Below are 19,747 nucleotides of genomic sequence, written 5' to 3' on the forward strand. Positions count from 1 at the left end.
CTGATGCAGCCATCACATTTAAGAATTGGTAAGCTGCAATATAATACATGTTTGCTATTGGGTTAAACCCTTTCACCACCAGGTCCATACACTGTATGGACCTGACAGTGGTGGGTATTACACAAAATCTGCTGGCTGCAGCCACCAGGAGTGTGTGTGAAACTGACAGACTCCTGCTTGTCAGGTGAGAACATTCAGGCGGCTCCAATCATTCTCACACACCCCCCAATATAAACGCATGCGTCGGGGCACCTACGTGCAAACACTTTGATTTTGATACACACGTTACATAGCATTGGGCACACCGGAGTGAGAGCAATTATTCTAACACAAAACCTCCTACGTAACACTAAACTGATACCTATAGGGGGCTTTTGAAGCTTAGACTATAGAAAATACAGGGTACTGAAGCTTGATGCCATTTCACGGGCGCACAAAAAATTAAGGTTTGACATGTTGCAAATCTATTTACTCTGCACAACTTTGCCTTTTATATTTTGTCAAAAATTTGGTAATTTATTGCGTTTGTTCGCCCTAAACTTCACGTTAGTGTGTTTTTTACTGAAATTCTGCATTTCTTAGACCTTTGCGGTAATATCACGTGACATAAAAAATTGGAACTACCACTATTTTATTTTTGACGGTATCTGCTTTCAGAAAATATATAATGTTTTTGCGTTTTTTAGACACATGTTTAAAAATTATTTTAAGCCTCAAGATTACACAAAACCCACAAACATGTAGTAAAAAAAAAAAAAAAAAAAGTGTCCGAAGAGGAGGAGAGTGTGTTTTGTGTTTCTGACACTTCCTGTCCTAATGTGGCAACACTGCTCATTCATACAGTATTAGTGAGCATGGCATCGCCCTAGGTCAGTAAGTTTTACCAAAAAGATCACCATGAGAAAGTTAAAAAAAATAATAATAAATCTGCCACATCTAAAAATGGTAAGCTTCAATATACTAAATTTTTGTACTTGGGTTTAGATATACTTTAAGCAGGAGTGATTGCACTGAAAACTAGGGCTCTCTCTAGTGTCTAGTCTACGAATCTATATAGCTAACAAATCATTTTAGTCTAAGGTCTGCCACACTAATTTTAATTATGCTTTTTTACTAGAAAAATCCTATATTTTAGTTTAGTTTTTTTTATGGAGGAGAATTCATTTCCAGACTGTGCTTTTTTTTGTTTTTACAAATCTAAACTATGTTGACTTAGTCTATCAAACATTATATTAATATATACTTTCTTATGTGACCAACATAGAGAGTGTTACAGAATTGTGTAAACATGTTTATGAATTACAATGAATAAACAAAGTTTAATGTGCATAGTTCACCTTTAATAACGATGAAATTATTGTTAATATCCAGCAATGTTTTAATGTTGTATAATGCAGAAGAAATGAGCATAGTAGTGATAAATAACACCAGATGGGCTCTTTCTATTTTAGTGTGCCAAAAGCCATCTGCAGTATAAAATATTTCTTTCCAATGTATGTATTTAAGATCTTAACAGTGTTACAGCATATGCCACCAATCTGATCTCTGTAAACTATGAGCTGTGATGGCTGTCAATGAGAAGGCTGAGCACCACAGTTGCCTCTACTGCCCCAATGAGTTCTGGCAGCTATGTAAAATCCAAAAGTGTGTACAGGAAAGTATGTTGACCTCAAAGCTATATGTTCCTAAATAAAAAAAAATATATAATACCAAAAATCCTTAGTATTATTGGCATTAAAATAATACATATGTAATGGGACCTCCAGTGTGAATTCACTGATAAGCAGGTGCATCACCTGTATCGCCTGACCCAATCAAGTTCTGTAGACTCCAGGACCCAAGAGAATAATTACAAGCTTTTATTGAGGTGGTAGAGAGTACCCTCATTCCTCTGACCGACGTTGGATGGGTTGTGGAATGAAGGGAACACTTCTCCATATATGATGAGACAGGGGATAAGATAGGACTTTCAGAATAGATTTCCTAGATTTGTGACAGGTTTTAAGGGAATTTTATTTAAGTTAAAGTGAAGTCTCAGTCCCTTATATGTTTATTAAAAGTCATCAGCTACAAAAACTGTAGCTGCTGACTTTTAGTAAACAGACACTTACCTGTCCCGCGATCCAGCGGTGCATTCACCCCAGCAGTTTCTCCCTCTGTCCTCCCTTGGCGACGCCAGCATCTCCACTTACTGTGTCTTCTAGGACCTGTCATGTGTCCCAGAAGACTTCAGAAAGGAGAAAGGGGAAAGTAACAGCTGCTTCCGATTGCCTAAGGTGACTAGAAGAGAAGTGGTAGTGGGTACCTGTCAAAATCAGGTACCCGCTACCCCCCTCCCCAAAAGCTTAGATTCCCAAACAAGAGCTGGGGAGGAGGCCTTAAAGCAGAAGTTACACTTTTGAGTGGAACTCTGGCTTATGTAGAAATTGTTAGATTGTTAGATTCTCAAGCAATTTGTAATGTACGGTTATTAAAAAGTACATTTTATATTTAACTTTGCAGGTAGCTGTGCTTTTCTGTACCAGCAAACAATTTAAATTTCGTTTTTTTTTTCACAAACATTGCAAGCAGGTGGCATTGTGTGTGCTGTTTGTGCAGAGATTACGCTCAGATAACTAGTCTTCTGATTATTGGATTGGCTCACTGCATTTCCAGGAGATATTTATTCTGTTACTGCTGGCCATACACTATACGAAAAATCGGCTGAACCCATCTTCAAAAAACGAACAATCGGCCGTGAAAGCAAACTATAGTGCCAACATGTAATGACTGATAAATTGATCACTTTACATAAATTAATACATTTTTTGTTTGTTTTTTTACTGCAAACAGTTTGGGCGGGAAACATTTCCAAACTTGTTTTTTTTTCGGCTCGAAAACATCCCAAGGATTATCGATTATGTGCCCATTAACTGGCCGAAAAACGAACACACTGTCTAAATGATTGAATTTTGGCGTTTTTTTCATATAGTGTATGGCCAGCATAATACTGGAACTGATCACGTGAATATAGCAAGCAGACCTTCCCACTTAGTATTCCTGCTGTTTTCAGCTGTCAGACGTTATAAAAATATTCTGTTTCATTATCTACAAAGCAGGAATAACGTTCAAGAACAGTTTATTTTTTTTTCCATCATAAAAGTGGAGATTTATTTTAAAATTGATGTTCAGTTGAACATCTCTAAAACCAGGACAAAAAAGATGCATTCAATGTGTAGATAACCTGTTAGCTCTAAGCCAACATGACAATGCCAAAATGAACTTTGTTTACACAATCCAGACACGCTCAGTCCTACCTGCCCCGCTAGCAACTGTGACGTCCAATCTGACTACCTACAGTGTCCTGAAGATGATAATTCCTAGAAGCATGGAAAACATGTAATAAAAAGATATTCTGAACTAGAGCCCAGTAATCTATCTCTCTGCTGGATAGACCAATAATACACTGAATACAGCTATGGTAAAGGAAAGGTTAAGCCTATCCAAACAACAATGGGGAGACTGTGTGAAGCATACAGAATACAAATAAAACGGAAACAAGTTAGATTTCTTTGATTTATTGTTAACCCTTTCACTATAGCATGATTTATCAAACTAATGCATCTTTTTCATCAAATCTGAGATTGTGCTACTTAACGGACTATATGTCTTTCTGTCCACCTCCGGTCTTCTCTGGGAGCTGCTCCCTGCTCTCGTTAATCACAATTAGAGCCAAATAAGCTTGGGTTCAAACACTGTCAGGAATTTTACCCCTGCGGTCACGATGTAAGCTGTTTCTCTACACCTTCTATTACAAGAGCCACGGAATGAAGGAAATCTAATTTGTGCATGTGGGGAAGTGGTGTGACAGATGTGCAGAAGGACAACATCATGTTCCATCTCTTCTCTGCTACTAGTAATCAAAGCAAGGCAGATTTAAAGTGCCACAACAAAAATGGGGGTAAATTGAATAGAGAGCTCATCAAACACACTGAGTGATCTCAGGATGGACAGTCACTGGACACCCCTGTATGAAAACATTGAAGAAAAAAAAAAAAAAATGAACCTCAGTAAAACTAGGGAACATCTTAACCTTTCTCAGAACCTATATAGCAACTGTGCACATTCTATGTGTTATAACTGTAGATTCTATTTTAGGCTTCATGCACACAGGCCGTAGTGCAAAGTGGTGTTAATGCACATTTGGATACACTAGCTTTTAGCAGCGTTTCACTGCCGCTATTTATAATCAATGGTTCCCAATGAGCACCCATTGATTTGAATAGAAGTTGCTCCACAAGTTGGATCATGATGATCTGACTTGCGGTGCAGCTTGTGCGCTGAGGATATTGAAGGGGAATCCTCACCAAAATGAAAAAAAAAAAAAAAAAACTGGCATGGGATTGCCCCCCAGGGGGTAAGGATTTTAAGGGGAACCAGACCTGCATCTGAGAACGCAGCCCGGCAGACCAGGAAATGGGGGCGAGCCAGCGAATCCCCCCATCATGGACCATACCAGACCACATGCCCTTAACATGGGAGGTGTGGGTGCTTGGGGGGGGGGGGCAGTGACGTCATTGGGATGAACCACCCGCTTGTGACATCACTACCCCAGCATGCCCCGGTTGGTGATGTCAAAAGAGGGTGGGGCCTCCAAATGACATCTGGAGGCTTCCAGATTCCTATAAGCCCCCCGCCTGCTGACCCTCGACAACTACCAGCCAGGGTTGTCGGGAAGAGGCCCATGTTGATGGGGACAAGGTGATTCGGGTTGGGGGCAAAAAGCCCCCCCCCCCGCCCCACAGCACCCACACCCCTTGGTATGGGGGGTTCACTCGCTGGGGTCTGGTATGGATTTTGGGAACCTAACCCAAATTTTTCTGGAGTGAGGGTTCTCCTTAAAATCAGGGTCTGGTATGCTCTTGGGGGGGAACCCAACCCCATTTTTTTTTCCATTTTGGCGAAAGTTCCCTTTCAAGATCCTCAGCACACAAGCCACACCTCAAGTCCATTGATTTTGACATAAAACAAAAAAGCTTGACAAAGCTCAACACGTCTGTATCCAGTGTTAAGCCACATTTAGCAGCTTTTACCAGTGTAAGACATTTTTACAGCTCTAATGCTGGTCCTCAGAACACGCTGGCCCTTGTTTTTTTTTTCACAGCTTGAAAAAACGCCTATGTTACTCACAGCTCCTAAAAGCCTGTGTTCATGGACACACAGAACATGGAAAGGCATTTTAGGCTGCACTAAAAAAAAATGGCTGACACTGGTACAAGCAGCTGTAAAAATGTCCTGTGTGCATGAGGCCTTATTGTGATCTTAAGCCTGCATGAAAACATTTTTGTATTAAAGAGGTTGTAAACCTTCTTTTGTACCTATAGGTAAGCCTAGAATAAGGATAACCTATAGGTACTGTACAGATATCTCCTAAAGGTGTGTCGTTTAGGAGATATTTACTGTATACTGTGCCAGTGATGTCATCGGCGCATGTGCTGTGAAGAAGTGGCCTCCAGTGTTGATTCTTTAGGCGAGTGTGCCATGATGTCACGCAGCTCTGGGTCAGTCACAGAGTCAGAGTCTACAGCCCCGGAAGGAAGAGGGGTGAAGATGGATGTGGCCTGCAAAGAGGATGGCGTGGGCTTCATATGCAGGTAAGTGCAAGGCTGCTTTCACACTGGAGCGGTATTCAGGCGTTACAGCGCTAAAAATAGCGCCTGTGTAGCGCCTGAAAAAACCCGGCCCCTTTCTCTCCAGTGTGAAAGCCGGAGGGCTTTCACACTGGAGCGATGCGCTGGCAGGACGGTGAAAAAAGTCCTGCTAGCCGCATCTTTGGAGCGGTGAAGGAGCAGTGTATTCACCCCTCCTTAACCGCTCCTACCCATTGAAATCAATGGGACACCGCGGCAATAACGCCGGCAAAGCGCCGCTGCAGCGGCGATTTGCGGGCGGGTTTAACCCTTTTTTTTCGGCCGCTAGCGAAGGTCAAAACCGCCCCTCTAGCGCCCGCAGACCTCCGCTAAAACGACGGTAAAGCGCCGCTAATAATAGCGGCACTTTACCGCCGACGCCGCTCCCGCTGCAGTGTGAAAGCAGCCTTACCGGTAATGATGACGGCTGCACCTGACAGCCAATCCAAAGATCAGCTGGGGTGCCGACATCGTGGGCTCCCTGGACAGGTAAGTGTCCATATATTAAAAGTCAACAGTTCCAGTATTTGTAGCTGCTGACTTAATTTTTTGTGAGGTGGGCAGACGTCTGCTTTAAAGGAATAGTGAGTGCAAATCTGTATCTGGTACAGGAGCGGATCCAGGGTCTATTCCCGGGAGGGGCAGTACCCGAAAACATTTTTTGTGTGGGCAATTTATCGGGGAAATGGCTGGTGTTGACGCTTCAATCATCCTGGTACCATGGTTGATATGGTGTCAGGATGATTGAAGTGCATTATTTATTTTATTACATTGTTACATAAAATTAAATTGTTCAACTTACAATATTGCAGAATCAGTGGGAGCCCTGAGTGTGTCACTTGCCACTGTCGCCTGCCACCAGATGTGGATCGGCACGTCACTGACAGAAGCTGTGGATTGTCAATTGCCATGTCACCTGCCCCAATTTGTGGATTGTTACTTGCCACGTCACCTGTCATACGTTGCAAATTGTCACATGCCACGTCACCTGCCACACATTGCGGATTGTCACATGACACCTACAATTGTCACTTTCCTGCTAAGGTGTGGATTGTCATGTCCTGTGTCCCAGAGTGAAGTCAGACAGCAGAGAGATGATGTAATCTCTCTGCTGCCCGCGGCAGCCTGCACAGTGAGGACGGACAGTGAAAAATAATGTAATTTCTCTGTTGTCCCACCCACTAATTGGCATGCCGACTGGAACGCCCGCTCCCCAAACGAGCCGTCCGACCATTCACTTACCAGCCCACTGCATCGCCCGTTCACTCGCCTGCCCACCCTGCTGTCCACTCACTCACCCACCCGTTAAGCTCCACTCCCCCAGCAGAGCCACCTGTTCACTCACCCGCTGACTGGTCGCCGCTCATCTGCAACTGGGGGGGGGGGCAATTGCCCTGTTGCACCTCCGCCCCCTCTGGATCTGCCCCTGGGCTGGGGACATTCATTTACAAACACTTAGAATAAAAATACACGGCAGAGCCTGTGTCATTGGGCTTTAGTTCGCTTGAGGTGAGGATTTTTAATTTCCATATGTCAAATGAAAATCCCATTTGACGTAGGTCAACCACAGGTCAAACGCACCTGTCAATGGATTTTAAATGATCTTAGAAAGATCTCAAACAGATGCCATTGACACAGACCCAAATCCTGTCAACCTCATTTCCCAGTCCGATGGCTGCTGGGTATGGGGATAAGAAGCCAATATAAAAGATAGAGCGGGTATTTATAGCAGTTGTAATTTAAAAGTGAAGTTCACCTTTGTGAACATGTTACACCTGTATTACACCTGTATTTAGGGTGCACCATGTTCCAACCCTACATCTCACCCCCTGAGCTCCGCCTGCAAAGCCCCATCATTCATTAACATAGGTCTGTGAAATAAGTACAGTCCAGTCTGCCACTGTGGCAGACAGCTTGTAGTTCTCAATGGACTAGTTCTGTAGTCTATTCATACATCTTCCAGCTTTATAAATGAAAACCCATACAGAGGGCAGAAAGCTAGAGGCCGTGTCTGCAGCAGCCTTACTCGCCATCTACTGATTGCAGTGCATGGAGGAGCTCAACTAGGAGGAAAGATTAGAACTGAATTTTTTCTCTCTTTATTCTCATTTGAGAAGGGGAGATTAAAGGGGGATATGTTTTTTGTTTGTTTTTGGGCACTCTTTACATCTAAAGAAATGGTTTCTTCACAGTAAGAGCAGTGAAAATGTGGCATATAGACTCCCTCAAGAGATGGTTCTGGCCAGCTCAGTAGATTGCTTTAAAAAAGGTGTGGATAATTTCCTAAATGTACATAATATAACTGGGTATTAACATTTATAGGTAAAGTTGATCCAGGGAAAATGCCTCTCGGGGGATCAGGAAGACATTTTTTTCCCCTACTGTAGCATATTGGACTATGCTTTGTTGTGGTTTTTTGTCTTCCTCTGGATCAACTGTGGGTATGGGATTGTGCACATGGGATTGTACGTGTTTTTTTTTTTTTTGGTTGAACTAAATTTCTTTTTTCAACCTAGCTATGAATGAGCAAAATGTTGTAAAAGGAGATCTTGATTAAAAAAACAACCACAAAATTTACAGAAAAAAGAAATAAATCAAAAATGATTGGGGAGATCTGACGAATTAAAATATTGTATTCATGAAATCAGGAAAAAAGAATAAAGATGTATTATTTTTCCAATGAAGATGAGCCTTTAAAAAAATGCAAAAAAATACATAACAGTTAATTTTCTTTTTCGTTTTCCACCTTCATTAAGAACCCATTCACACCTGGGTAATGCTTAATGTGTGTTACTTGCATTACTGAGCTGCAGTATCATTTATTGTAAACCTTAAAGCTAAATCTAGAATGTTTACAGCCAACTTATGTTCTCCTTTATTTAGCAATTGCACAAATGACATTCTAACACAACTTTTTTTTTTTTTTTTTTACAGTTTTTACAATTTATTCAGAATCCATGAGATTGTTACTCAAAGTTTTTGCAGAATCAATAGGGTTAACTGCAAATACTCTAATACAACAGACATGTTTGTATTCCTTCAGAGGCTTGCTACAGGCACCAACTCAATCAGACTGTCACTGAGCAGATTTTGGTGACCTTAATTTGATATAATGGGGACGATTGTGGTTCCTCCAAACAGAGAAACACTGCTACTTACCAATGGATTCACCCAGTGGCTCAACTGTCTGTATTGTATCAGATATTTGTCAATAGCAAGTGAAATTCCATACGGATGACAATAAAAAAAAAGTTACCCACTCACAGATTTTAGAAAGATTGTTTAGAGTTTTTTTTTTTTTTGTTAAATGTTATTTTTTTTGATAAAAGACAACAACAGTACAATGATTCAGGGAAGGTTTTGGAGTGAGGCATAACGCCTTCACTGTACAAAATGAACAAAGAAAGAAAGAAAACATTCTCATACCCTAGGTCGAAATATGTCACACAGCAGGACTACTACTATCCTAGGATAAATACAAAGAAACAGGATCTACCAATAGGACCTCAGGAGTGGAAGCGGATAAGTTGGCAACCAGATAAATGAAACAAACAGTTAATAAACACAATACTAAGGTTTGGAATGTCTAAGAAGGGGAAGACATGGGGGTCTGATACTCGGGGGGGGGGGGGGGGGGAGGAGGGGGTATCTCACATTTTAAGTTTGGCCAGTGAGTTAGCCAATCAGTGTAGCGGAAAGGCTTTATATGAGTGGCAATATCACCAATAGAAAAGGAGCGCTCCATGTAGCAGTGATGAAGCGACTCATGGGTTTGTAGTTTAAAAATCTGAAGCGCTTGCTTTACTGCCAACAATTGTGGCGGGGATGGATTTATCCAAGCTTGCATTATGGTTCTATAAGCTACCAGGAGACATAAATAGGCTCATTGGGGGAGATTTTTAAGAGTGGAGGTTGGTGGAGAAGTCACCGAGGTGTCACATCCGAAGACAACAAGCATGGGATCTTTAGGTACAGTGATTTGAAGTGCAATGCTGTTTTTTTTTTTTTACCACACCACAGGAAATTAAGCAAGGACAAATAATTTTTTTGGACATCTGAGTTTTTCAATAAGTGAAGAAGAGTCTGCAGAAGGTAGAGTAATCTGGCAAATTTGCCAGATAAAGGAATGGAAGGTCACAAACAGGTCTGCAGAAGGTAGAGTAATCTGGCAAATTAAACAATTTTGAAGAGATGACATCTCCCAAAGAGTGAAAGGGGAAGGGATGCCCATGCTTCCAACTCCTGTACAATCTTTGCTATCAGTGGAGGGTAATTAAGGTTATATAAGGAAGACCGTTCCCTACCAATGCAAATACCAAGATAGGTAAAGTAGTGTTTAGCTACAATAAATGGGGAAGAGTCAATTCATCCTGAGGACATGGATGGTTTGAGGGCTAGAATCTCACTCTTATCAAAATTGATCTGTAAGCCCGTGAAGGAATGGAAGGTCAAAAACAGTTCCTGAAGAATGGAAATGTCAGGAGGGGTTGGTGGGAAAAAGAAGAATATAATTTGCGAATAAGGCAGAGCGAAAAGGTTTGATTGCCATTAGAGATACCGCTAATCTCCTATGGTGAATTCAAGATTTTAGACAACGGTTCTATGGCAATATTAAAGAGAAGAAAAGAAAATGGACATCCTTGCCTGGTGCCCTTAGGGAGAGATGTCCAGAGAAAGTCTGGGGAGACGAGGTGGGCTGTTGGAGAGGTGTACGGTTTTGGATAAAGTTGAGAATTGGGCCTGACATGCCGAAGGCTTTCGTGACCATGAATAACCAGGAAACGTTAATGTTAACAAAAGCCTTTTCTGCATCAAGTGAAAGAATCACTATATCCTGGTCAGAGTGGGTCCTAGCATGCTCAAGAGCTACCAAAACCTTGCGGATATTCAGAGTAACTGAGTGGCCTGGTACAAATCCTGACTGGGCCTGGTGTAGAATCGAAGGGAGAATCGGGCTAACTGAGACACAATGATTTTAGAGAGGAGGACTGAATGGAGGGTTGCACTGGCTTTTAAATATTGTAGGCAAATTTGTTTTTTAAATTGTGAGGTATAAGTAATAATGCACCCCCTGAGAAAGCCTTCCGGCCTCCCAAAATAGGTTGGGAGTAGAAAGATGTGCACAATTAGTCTCCACAAATTCTGCCCTGGCAGACCACAGGGTGCATTTAAAGTCTTGTTGCCTGCTAGATAGGGGGGAAAACACCAGGTAGAGGTTAGTCGGGAAGATTTAAGCTCAGAGAATTGAATACTAATGGGACAGTGGTCTGAAATTACCATGTTTCCCATGTCAGAGGTGGTCACTAGGGGAAGCAGTGTTGAGGAGCAGAAAAAAGTAATTGATGTGCAAAAAGGAATCATGAGGATGGGAGAAAAAAAGTGTAGTCCTGATCAGTAGGGTGGGATGTGCGCCATACATCTGAGAACTGGAGCGTAGAAACCGAGTGGGCTAGAATGGTAGCTGCATGGGAAGTCTGTGGGTAGACCCTGGTGTGCGATCTTTTTGAAGGGTGCATAACTGAGTTGAAGTCTCTGCCAATAAGATGACAAGGTTCAGGGAATTGCATGGGCCAGGAGATCATGTTCTGATAGAAGGCCTGAGTTGGAGAATTGACAGCATAAATGTTAGACATAGCCATATCACGAGAGGCAACTGACAGGTTTTTGCGCCTCAGTCGTTTTTCAAGATCCCTGACCTTGTTCTGCAGCTCCTTGCATGTTGTAGAGAGTCTGGCCACTGTGGCTGATACCTCAATGGTGGAGATGCACTCTTCTGCATGTGTGATTCTTAGGGTGTGGGTTTGCAGATCCGTGTGCAACTGCTTCAGCCCTTTAAGAACTGCCTGATCTACAGCCGCAGTGAGCACAAGTGTGAAGAGAGACCACCGACTGAGCAATCCCAGCTGGAGAGGCAGGGTCCACCAGAGCCGCAGATGGGAAGGCTGGGGCTGCAGGCAGGGTGCAAAGGCTCAACGAGAGTTGTGGGCCAGGGATGAGGGGTGCGAGGATCGCTCCACAAAGCAATCCATGGAGGAGGGAAGGCAATAGTAGGGCGTACATTGGGTGTTAGCTGGCCTGGGAGCAGATTTAGAGAAGAGCGTGGCGGGAGCAGAGATCTCCTAGCTCCTCTCTATGTGGCGCTGGAAGCGGAAGTTGGTTAGAGTTATAAAGTTTTGTGCTTGAAATTAAGATTTTTTTTTCAGTAAAACCCATCATTGTTTAAGGTCATTTGGTCTTAAATTGAACTTCAGACAGCAAAATTGGGATCAATTCACTAAGGTTTTCTGCATGCAATAAGGGTATCATGTTACTCATTTGCATAAATTATTACATGTGGTAAACCATGTCCAATTCACAAAAAAAAAACAAAAAAAAAACACGATTATGCAGTATTTACTCGGGGAAAAAATGTGCCGGAAAATACTGCATAAAAAGCTCTTAAGTCCAATTCGCAAACGGACCAGAGCATTAAAAAAGCATGTGATAAATTACCACCAGGGTTTTGCTGGTGGTATCAAATATGGTATTTGAAAAAGTAAAATAAATAAAATAAATTTGACAAAAAGCTGGTTGCTAAGCAGCGGGCCGGAAAGCCAGCAGCCAACGTGCGCACGTGTCCAAAATGTCCGCAGGGCTGGGCAGGACCAGAAGATATGAAGCACATCAACTGGGGCCTGGTCATATCTTCAGCAAGTCCTCGATACTGAAGGGTAAATAGTAAGGGAAAGGGTGTGGTACCAGCCAGTTACTCTTTTGTACCCAGATTCCTGATATCTATTACTGACAGTGAACTGATAGGAGAGCATTAGTATTTTAGATTGTTCTGTCGAGGAGAGAAAGAATCTTGTTTCCAGCTATCCACAAACTGCAACAGGGTTTGAAGTAACAACATTTGGTTAGCAGAGAGCTATTCATTAGTTTTGCAGGAGGGTGCATTCAACATTTTTTTTTTTTTTCTCGTGCATTCTCGTGTTTTTAGTTTGTTGATATTGTATTAAATTTAAAAATGTGAGTCGGCCTGACAGGTATACACTATGTTTGAGGAGTATTCCTTTCATGTATGATTTAAGTGCTTTGCACACTGTATGAAGAGGCAGGTAAATGTTGGAAAAGGTAGCATTCTGGGTACAAAAAAAGCCCTTTGTACTCATCAATAGCTACCCAGGGGACTGTTTGCGCAAGGGTAGTGCTAACACCCATTATACTTTTTGTCTGTGGAGCCTGCATGGAAATTAGTAGTGGAAACAATGCCCTCTGTTCCATGGAACTATTATAGGTAATAATGTATGTGGGCTTTTAATTAAAAAAATAAAAAAATCAACAAATTTATTGATACAAATGCATTAAAAAGGACTAAATTAGAGGCAAATAGCGGCTATATGGTACAGGTGTGAATATCACAAAATAAATTACAGTAGGAATTGTAAAGCCCTGTCTCGAAACATGTTGGGTGCTTCTGCTATCTACTGTATTATTGACAAGTTTTACCTATTGTAAATTACTTTGTGATATTCACACATGTACCATGTAGTAGAGCTGCACGATTAATCGTTAAGAATGGAGATTGCAATTTTGTCCCCATTCACGATCTTAACAAAGCATTTTTGCGATTCTATGCAGAGTTTTCTCAGCTCAAGCTGACAGCTGTCAAACAAGAATACAAACAAACAGGCAGTCTGCCAAGTTTCACAACATTCCTAGCGGAATTAACTACAAATAATGTAATGTTTTGTTCTTTAGATCAAAAGAACGAACTTCAGTCTGTAAAGGAGGGTCACTTAACCTCCCTGGCGGTAAGATTATTTCGGATTTTAGGTGCTAAAAGCGGTACAATTGTTTTGCATGAAAATTTGGCGTTTTATATTGTAGTCCTGTAATTCTTAGCAATAACTCACTTAAATCTGTCCAAACCAGAGTCTAGCAGACATCCCGGGTATGATAAAGTTTGAAAAATGAAATCATAAATTATAATATAAATAATTTTAAATAATTGTACCAAATAATAATATAACAATAATAAAAATTATTCAATAATGTAATCAAATCAAAAACACAGACATTTGCTCAGTTGCAGAATTGTCACTGTCATTACTTTTCAATATTTGATGACGGATCTCCCCACAAATCGCTATCGCTCAATTCTGCGAGTGATTACAATTTATTTGCGCTTTCTAGCTGGTCTAAAATAATTTTTGATGTAAAGGGACAGTTTTGGTTGCTATGGACAATCTCCAGTTTCCAGGCATAAAGAACAGTTTTTATAATATAAAACTGCATGCAGGACACTGGGCAGACCACTAGGGACAAAGGGGATGTAAGATTACATTATACTGTATGTATAGTGAGTGTTTCACTTTTTGAATTTGGCGCCAAACTGTGTTCCCGTGCGTCGCAACACTCGCAGGGAACGGAGATTGGCTCCGTGATAGATCGAGCGAGACACGGCTCGCTCGTACAGCACGGGGACATCGCTGGATCCAAGGGAGAAGGTAAGTAAGCGTCCTCCTGGATCCAGCGATGCGGTCCCGAGTCTGGCTCGGGGTTACCGCTTTTGGTATAAAAATTCCACCCCGAACCAGACTCGGGAATACCGTCAGGGGGGTTAAAGACTAAACCTTTTTCTGACACTTTCAAGTTAAAATCATTATTTTTTGCTAGAAAATTACTTTGAACCTCCGAAAAAAAAAAAAGAAACATGATATAGATTGTTATATATATATATATATATATATATATAACAGAGACCACAGAGAATAAAATGGTGGTGGTTTCAATATTTTATGTCACACTGTATTTGCACAGCAGTCTTTCAAATGCATTTTGGGGGGGGGGGGGGGGGGAAATACACTTTAATGAATTAAAAAAAAAGTAAACAGTAAAGTTTGCCCACTTTTTTTTGTATAATATGAAAGATGATGCTAAGCTGTGAGAATTGTGATTCTAAGCAAAAAAATTGTGATTCTCATTTTGACCAGAATCGTGCAGCTCTGCCATGTAGCATCAATTTGCCTCTATTTTAGTCATTTTTAATGCATTTGTATCAATAATGTTGTTTATACTTTATTTTTATTTTTTTACAAAAAGGCTCACAGCTATTATTACCTATAACAATCCCATGGAATAGAGGGCATTGTTTTCAGTATAGGATTTTACGTAGCGAAGCAGTGATCTTTCATCTGAGTGGGTCTGTGGGCAGAGAAGTGTTTCCTTGATGAAAGCTTCTTGTGCTTTTATGTAAGTCATTAAGGACCATGCAGCATTTTTCCAGGGTACACAGGACATGGACATTATGCTTGTATTAGGAAGGTCAACAAGTCTGTACAAAGATCTTGCTAAAAGTAGATAGTAAATTTGGAGTTTGGTACAAATAGGAATGGGGGAAGTAGGACTGGGAGGAGTGTGTGTGGGAGCAGTAACGCGGGTATACTTGGGGGAAGGAATGACCAACCTATAAGTGATCCTAGGCAACTCTAGGTTTGTTTACGAGGATACTTAAAAGAGGGGTAAAGTAAACTTAAAGAGGAACTGAAGTCTGCTCACATAATTTTTAATAAAAAAATTGTTGCTATTCTGAAGCTTCCCTCCAATCACTTTGCATATTATTTTATATATACTGTGATTCTGTACTTGCCAAATATGCTGCAGAAATCTCCCTACTCTAAGACTGGCTGCATCTAGTTTAACTGTGGGCAGCTGAAGCTGCAGCCTGTTCACTTCCTGGATTTACACAGACACACCCCCCCAGCTCTGCAGCTCTCATTGACCCTCTTATGACTCATCCTCCCTCCCTTCCTGGCAAACTCTCATTAGAGAGAGACAGCATGTGCATGATGTCATAAACCTACGCCTTTTACCAGACAGGAAACAGGAACTGGGCTGTATAAGGTATTTACTGGCAGAAAAAAAAATGTTTTACTATCCAAAGTTAAAACAACAAAGGCAGAGAATTTAATAGATGGAAAGATAAAAAAAAGGACTGAAGTTGTGCTTTAAGGTTCCTGGGCCATACTAGCCTGTATCCAAAGAATACCTTTTTAGGAGGGCAACATGCTCATGTTCTCATCTTAAATTCCCCTGGATCTGGTGTGTATGAGGAAGTTTTGAATGTTGGAGCGGTTCCCTTGGTGGCACTCCTATTGCCAGGAGAGACTGGGATGTTCCCAATTTTTTAAAAGCAACGTTAATGCTTTTTTATTAAAAATACAGAATTAGAAAAAGGCCATTGTTATTGATACATAGAGTTTATATCTACATTCCTACCATAGCTAGAAATACACACAGTAAATAGGTTGATGCAAATTTGTATATTATGCTTCTGGCTTGTTAAAGGAAACCAGAACATCCACCAGAAATCCACACCAAAACATTAAAGAGCATGGAAACTCTAGGTAAATGGCGTTCCTGGTTGAAACAGAGCACAGGACTACAGCTCTGTAAGATATGAATATTATTTTCCCTATCCTTTCCTGTATGCAATGTCTGAGCAACAAAGTATCTACAAGAACATTTTGAACCTGTAACAGGATAAGCTGGTTTCCTATGAATTACTTTTTCCTGACGCACGTGTGTGTATATATATATATATATATATATATATATATATATATATATATATATATATATATATATATATATATATATATATACACACACACACACATATACATATTGTATATCTCACATTTTTATTGTGCTTGTTAACCCTAACACTTGAACCAAAACTGTTGTTTCTCAAAAAGTGTAATCTATTTCTGTATATTCCCTGCTTAACCTTACCCATGTATCCTACCAGCAAGGTGTGTCCACAGGCAGTTCTTCTAATATTACAACACTCACTCATTTCAGCTGTACTCTTGTCAACCTTTCCCATGCACCTCTGATTTGGACTAAAAGCAGTTGTGCCAAAGCACAATTCCATTATAGCAGTAAAACATTGATAGTTACTGCTGAAGTGTGTGCATGCTAACACGAATGTTAGAGACAGTTTTCTTTATCAAAATATTATCTAATCCAGGGGTAGGCAACCTCGACCCTCCAGCTGTGGTGAAACTACAAATCCCATCACTCCTCTGCCTCTAGGAGTCATGCCTGTGATTGTCAGGGTCTTGCAATGTCTCATGGGACTTGTAGTTCCAAAACAGCAGGCGAGCCGAGGTTGCTGATTGAGGAAAAAATGTGACTGATCCAAGTCTCTTTTGAAGCTTGTACACTGAACCTATCCTAGACTGCCAAGAACTGAGTGTGTCCAGGTTCATGCATTGCAAAGAAGTGACTGGAGATGATCAACTATGGCAGAGAGAAAAAGTAAAAAACAAACGAACTGTCATGATGGAAAAAGATGTGTCTGGCAGTCAGAGGATCTTTAATGGAGATTACAAGCACACTGTTCTTGCATTAGTTCACTATGGTGAGACTGTTAGTACTCGGAATAATGTTACAGTTTAATACTACTACTACTTAAACTAATGTTTAACCACTTAAGGACCGCCTCACGCCGATGTACATTGGCAGAATGGTGCGGCTGGGCACAAGCACGTACCTGTATGTTGCTTTTTAAGTGGCCAGCCGTGGGTCGGGAGCGCGCCACCGGTCCTGAGCTTCGTGACCGTGGCTGCGGGACCAGCGGACCTGATCGCCACTGGTGTCCTGTGATCGGGTCACAGAGCTGAAGAACAAGGAGAGGTCTGTGTAAACAAACCTCTCCCCGTGCTTCACTGTGTGGCTGTCACCGATCGCCTGTTCCCTTTTATAGGGAAGGACAATCAGTGACATCAGATGCCAGGCCACACCCCCTACAATAAAAAAAAAACACATAATGTCATATATAACCCCTACACTGCTCCCAGTGGATAACTCCTTCACTGCCAGTGTCATTTACACAGGAATCAGTGCATTTAAATAGCACTGATTGCTGTATAAATGACAATGGTCCCAAAAATGTCCGATGTGTTCGTCATAACGTCGCACTCACATTAAAAATCGCTGATCGCCGCCATTACTAGTAAAAAATAAATATATATATTAATAAAAATGCTATAAAACTATCCCCTATTTTGTAAACGCTATAACTTTTGCGCAAACTAATCAATAATCGGTAATTGTGATTTTTTTTTTACCAAAAATATGTAGAAGAATACGTATCGGCCTAAACTGAGGAAAAAAATGTTTTTTTATATATATTTTTGGGGGATTATTTATTATAGCAAAATGTAAAAAATATTGAATTTTTTTCAAAATTGTCGCTCTATTTTTGTTTATAGCGCAAAAAAATTAAAACCGCAGAGGTGATCAAATACCACCAAAAGAAAGCTCTATTTGTGGGGAAAAAAAGGACCGAGCAACTGTCAGTTAAAGCGACGCAGTGCCAAATCGCAAAAAGGGGCTTGGTCCTTTGGCTGAAAATTGGTCCGGGGCCTAAGTGGTTAAGGTGCCTTTTAAATAATCTGCAGTGACCAGGCCAAGAACAGGTACTAAAACACCTGATTTTTCATCACAGATTACTCAGTAACGGCATGAATGCAAAAGGCCCTTTTATCATTTCCCAGCAATGATCTTGCCTGATGTGTGACAGATTAACGTAAAGATAGATTATCACTTGTGCTGTTCTATGTGACAGATCCCGTTAGTGTAATGCATAACCTACAAACAATATACAATTAATCATACTTAAATTAGGCTGCACATAGTCGGTTTCATTTTTTTTTTTTTTTTTAACATACCTTAGAGAGTTGATAGTCTCATTATTGATGGAGAGGCTCTGGTCTGATGTACCCATCTGAGACTTGAAGAGTTTCAGTTCTGATGTTAGCTGATAAAAAAAAATATATATATATATTATATCATAATATATATGTATTACAATTATAAATACAACTTTCTTTATATGGGGCGCCTCAAGTCTGGCTACCGGCATCACCAAGGGGCTGCACATAAAATTGCATAAATATCCATCGTCAGCGGTAGCACACACACAATAGGATATAGTCAAAGACTATGATCATGATACAAGAGATTGTCAGATACTGTGTACATAATATAGGAGGTGGTCAGAGACTTGGGACATGATAAAAGAGGTGGTCAGAGATTGCAGACATAATAAGATTGATGCCTTAAATAGGGAAGAAAAAAAAAAAAAAAAGTTAGCAGCTACAAAATGCTGCAGCTGCAGGTTGTAGGGTTGGCTTCAAGAACCAGGGAGTAAAGCAGATTACACAGGATATTTACACTCCCAGGAAATTCCATGGATGAATAACAGTGCAAGGCTGCATAGGCATTGAGAAAGAAAAGTGGTTAGTCCTCTCTTTATAGAAACATTGCTTACCAAAAGCTAATTTTGGTATCAGCGTTGCTGTAACACCAGCCTAAAGCTGGCCACAGACCAGTACAATTTTGATAGAAAATGTTTCTTTTTGGAACACTTGTTCGCTTTTCTAATAGTTAGGGTCTGTTCACACAGGGGCAACACGACTTTGAGCGAGACTTTGTGAGGCAACTTGGACACGACTTGAGTATGAATCACAGCACGACTTGAGGCAACTTACAAGGCAACTTGAAGTTGCTTCCAGGAGAGGAGACTTTACCAGTGGCCAATCACATAATAATCAGCTCTGTGGGAGGGAGGGGTTTGCCTAGAAAACAATTTTTACTTCCTGGAAAGTTGCTTCAGTTAAGACAGGGGATCAGACTTGGAGGCAACTTCTATTGAAATCAATGGGTACAAGTTGCCTAGAAGTCGGATTGAAGTAGTACAGGAACCTTTTCTGAAGTCGGAGCGACTTCAGTAGTGTACATTAAGACGGCTCTCATTCACTTACATTGAATTTATCATGTTGCGCGACTTGAGGCAACTTGGGACGACTTCAAGTCGGATCCAAAGTTGCTCCTGTGTGAATGGACTCTCAATGGAGTCAAATCTATGACTTTTTGACTGTTGACAAAATAAAATTGGAGAAGCAAGAAGGAATTTTTTTTTTATCCTATATGAAAATCTACCAGTGTATGGCCAGCTTAATTGTACCAGTCTTGCTTCAGTAAAGTGAATTTGAAATTGTCTCATATGAGCTACAGCACTGTTTATT

The 19,747-nt window shown here is 40.9% G+C and overlaps 1 protein-coding gene across 2 annotated transcripts in view; it reads right to left on the reverse strand.

Annotated features, from left to right (window-relative positions):
* MAD1L1 (mitotic arrest deficient 1 like 1) overlaps positions 1-19,747 on the reverse strand; it is a 1,159,769-nt gene that overhangs the window by 518,572 nt on the left and 621,450 nt on the right. For both annotated transcript variants that reach the window (XM_077449134.1, XM_077449135.1), the window contains one exon: positions 18,389-18,477. In XM_077449134.1, the coding sequence (XP_077305260.1) occupies positions 18,389-18,477 (89 nt within the window). The remainder of the gene's footprint in view (positions 1-18,388; positions 18,478-19,747) is intronic.

The sequence above is a fragment of the Lithobates pipiens genome, unplaced genomic scaffold, assembly GCF_037356315.1.
Source record: "Lithobates pipiens isolate NorthernLeopardFrog02 unplaced genomic scaffold, aLitPip1_a1.2 Scaffold_22, whole genome shotgun sequence".
NCBI classification, from domain to species: Eukaryota; Metazoa; Chordata; class Amphibia; order Anura; family Ranidae; genus Lithobates; species Lithobates pipiens.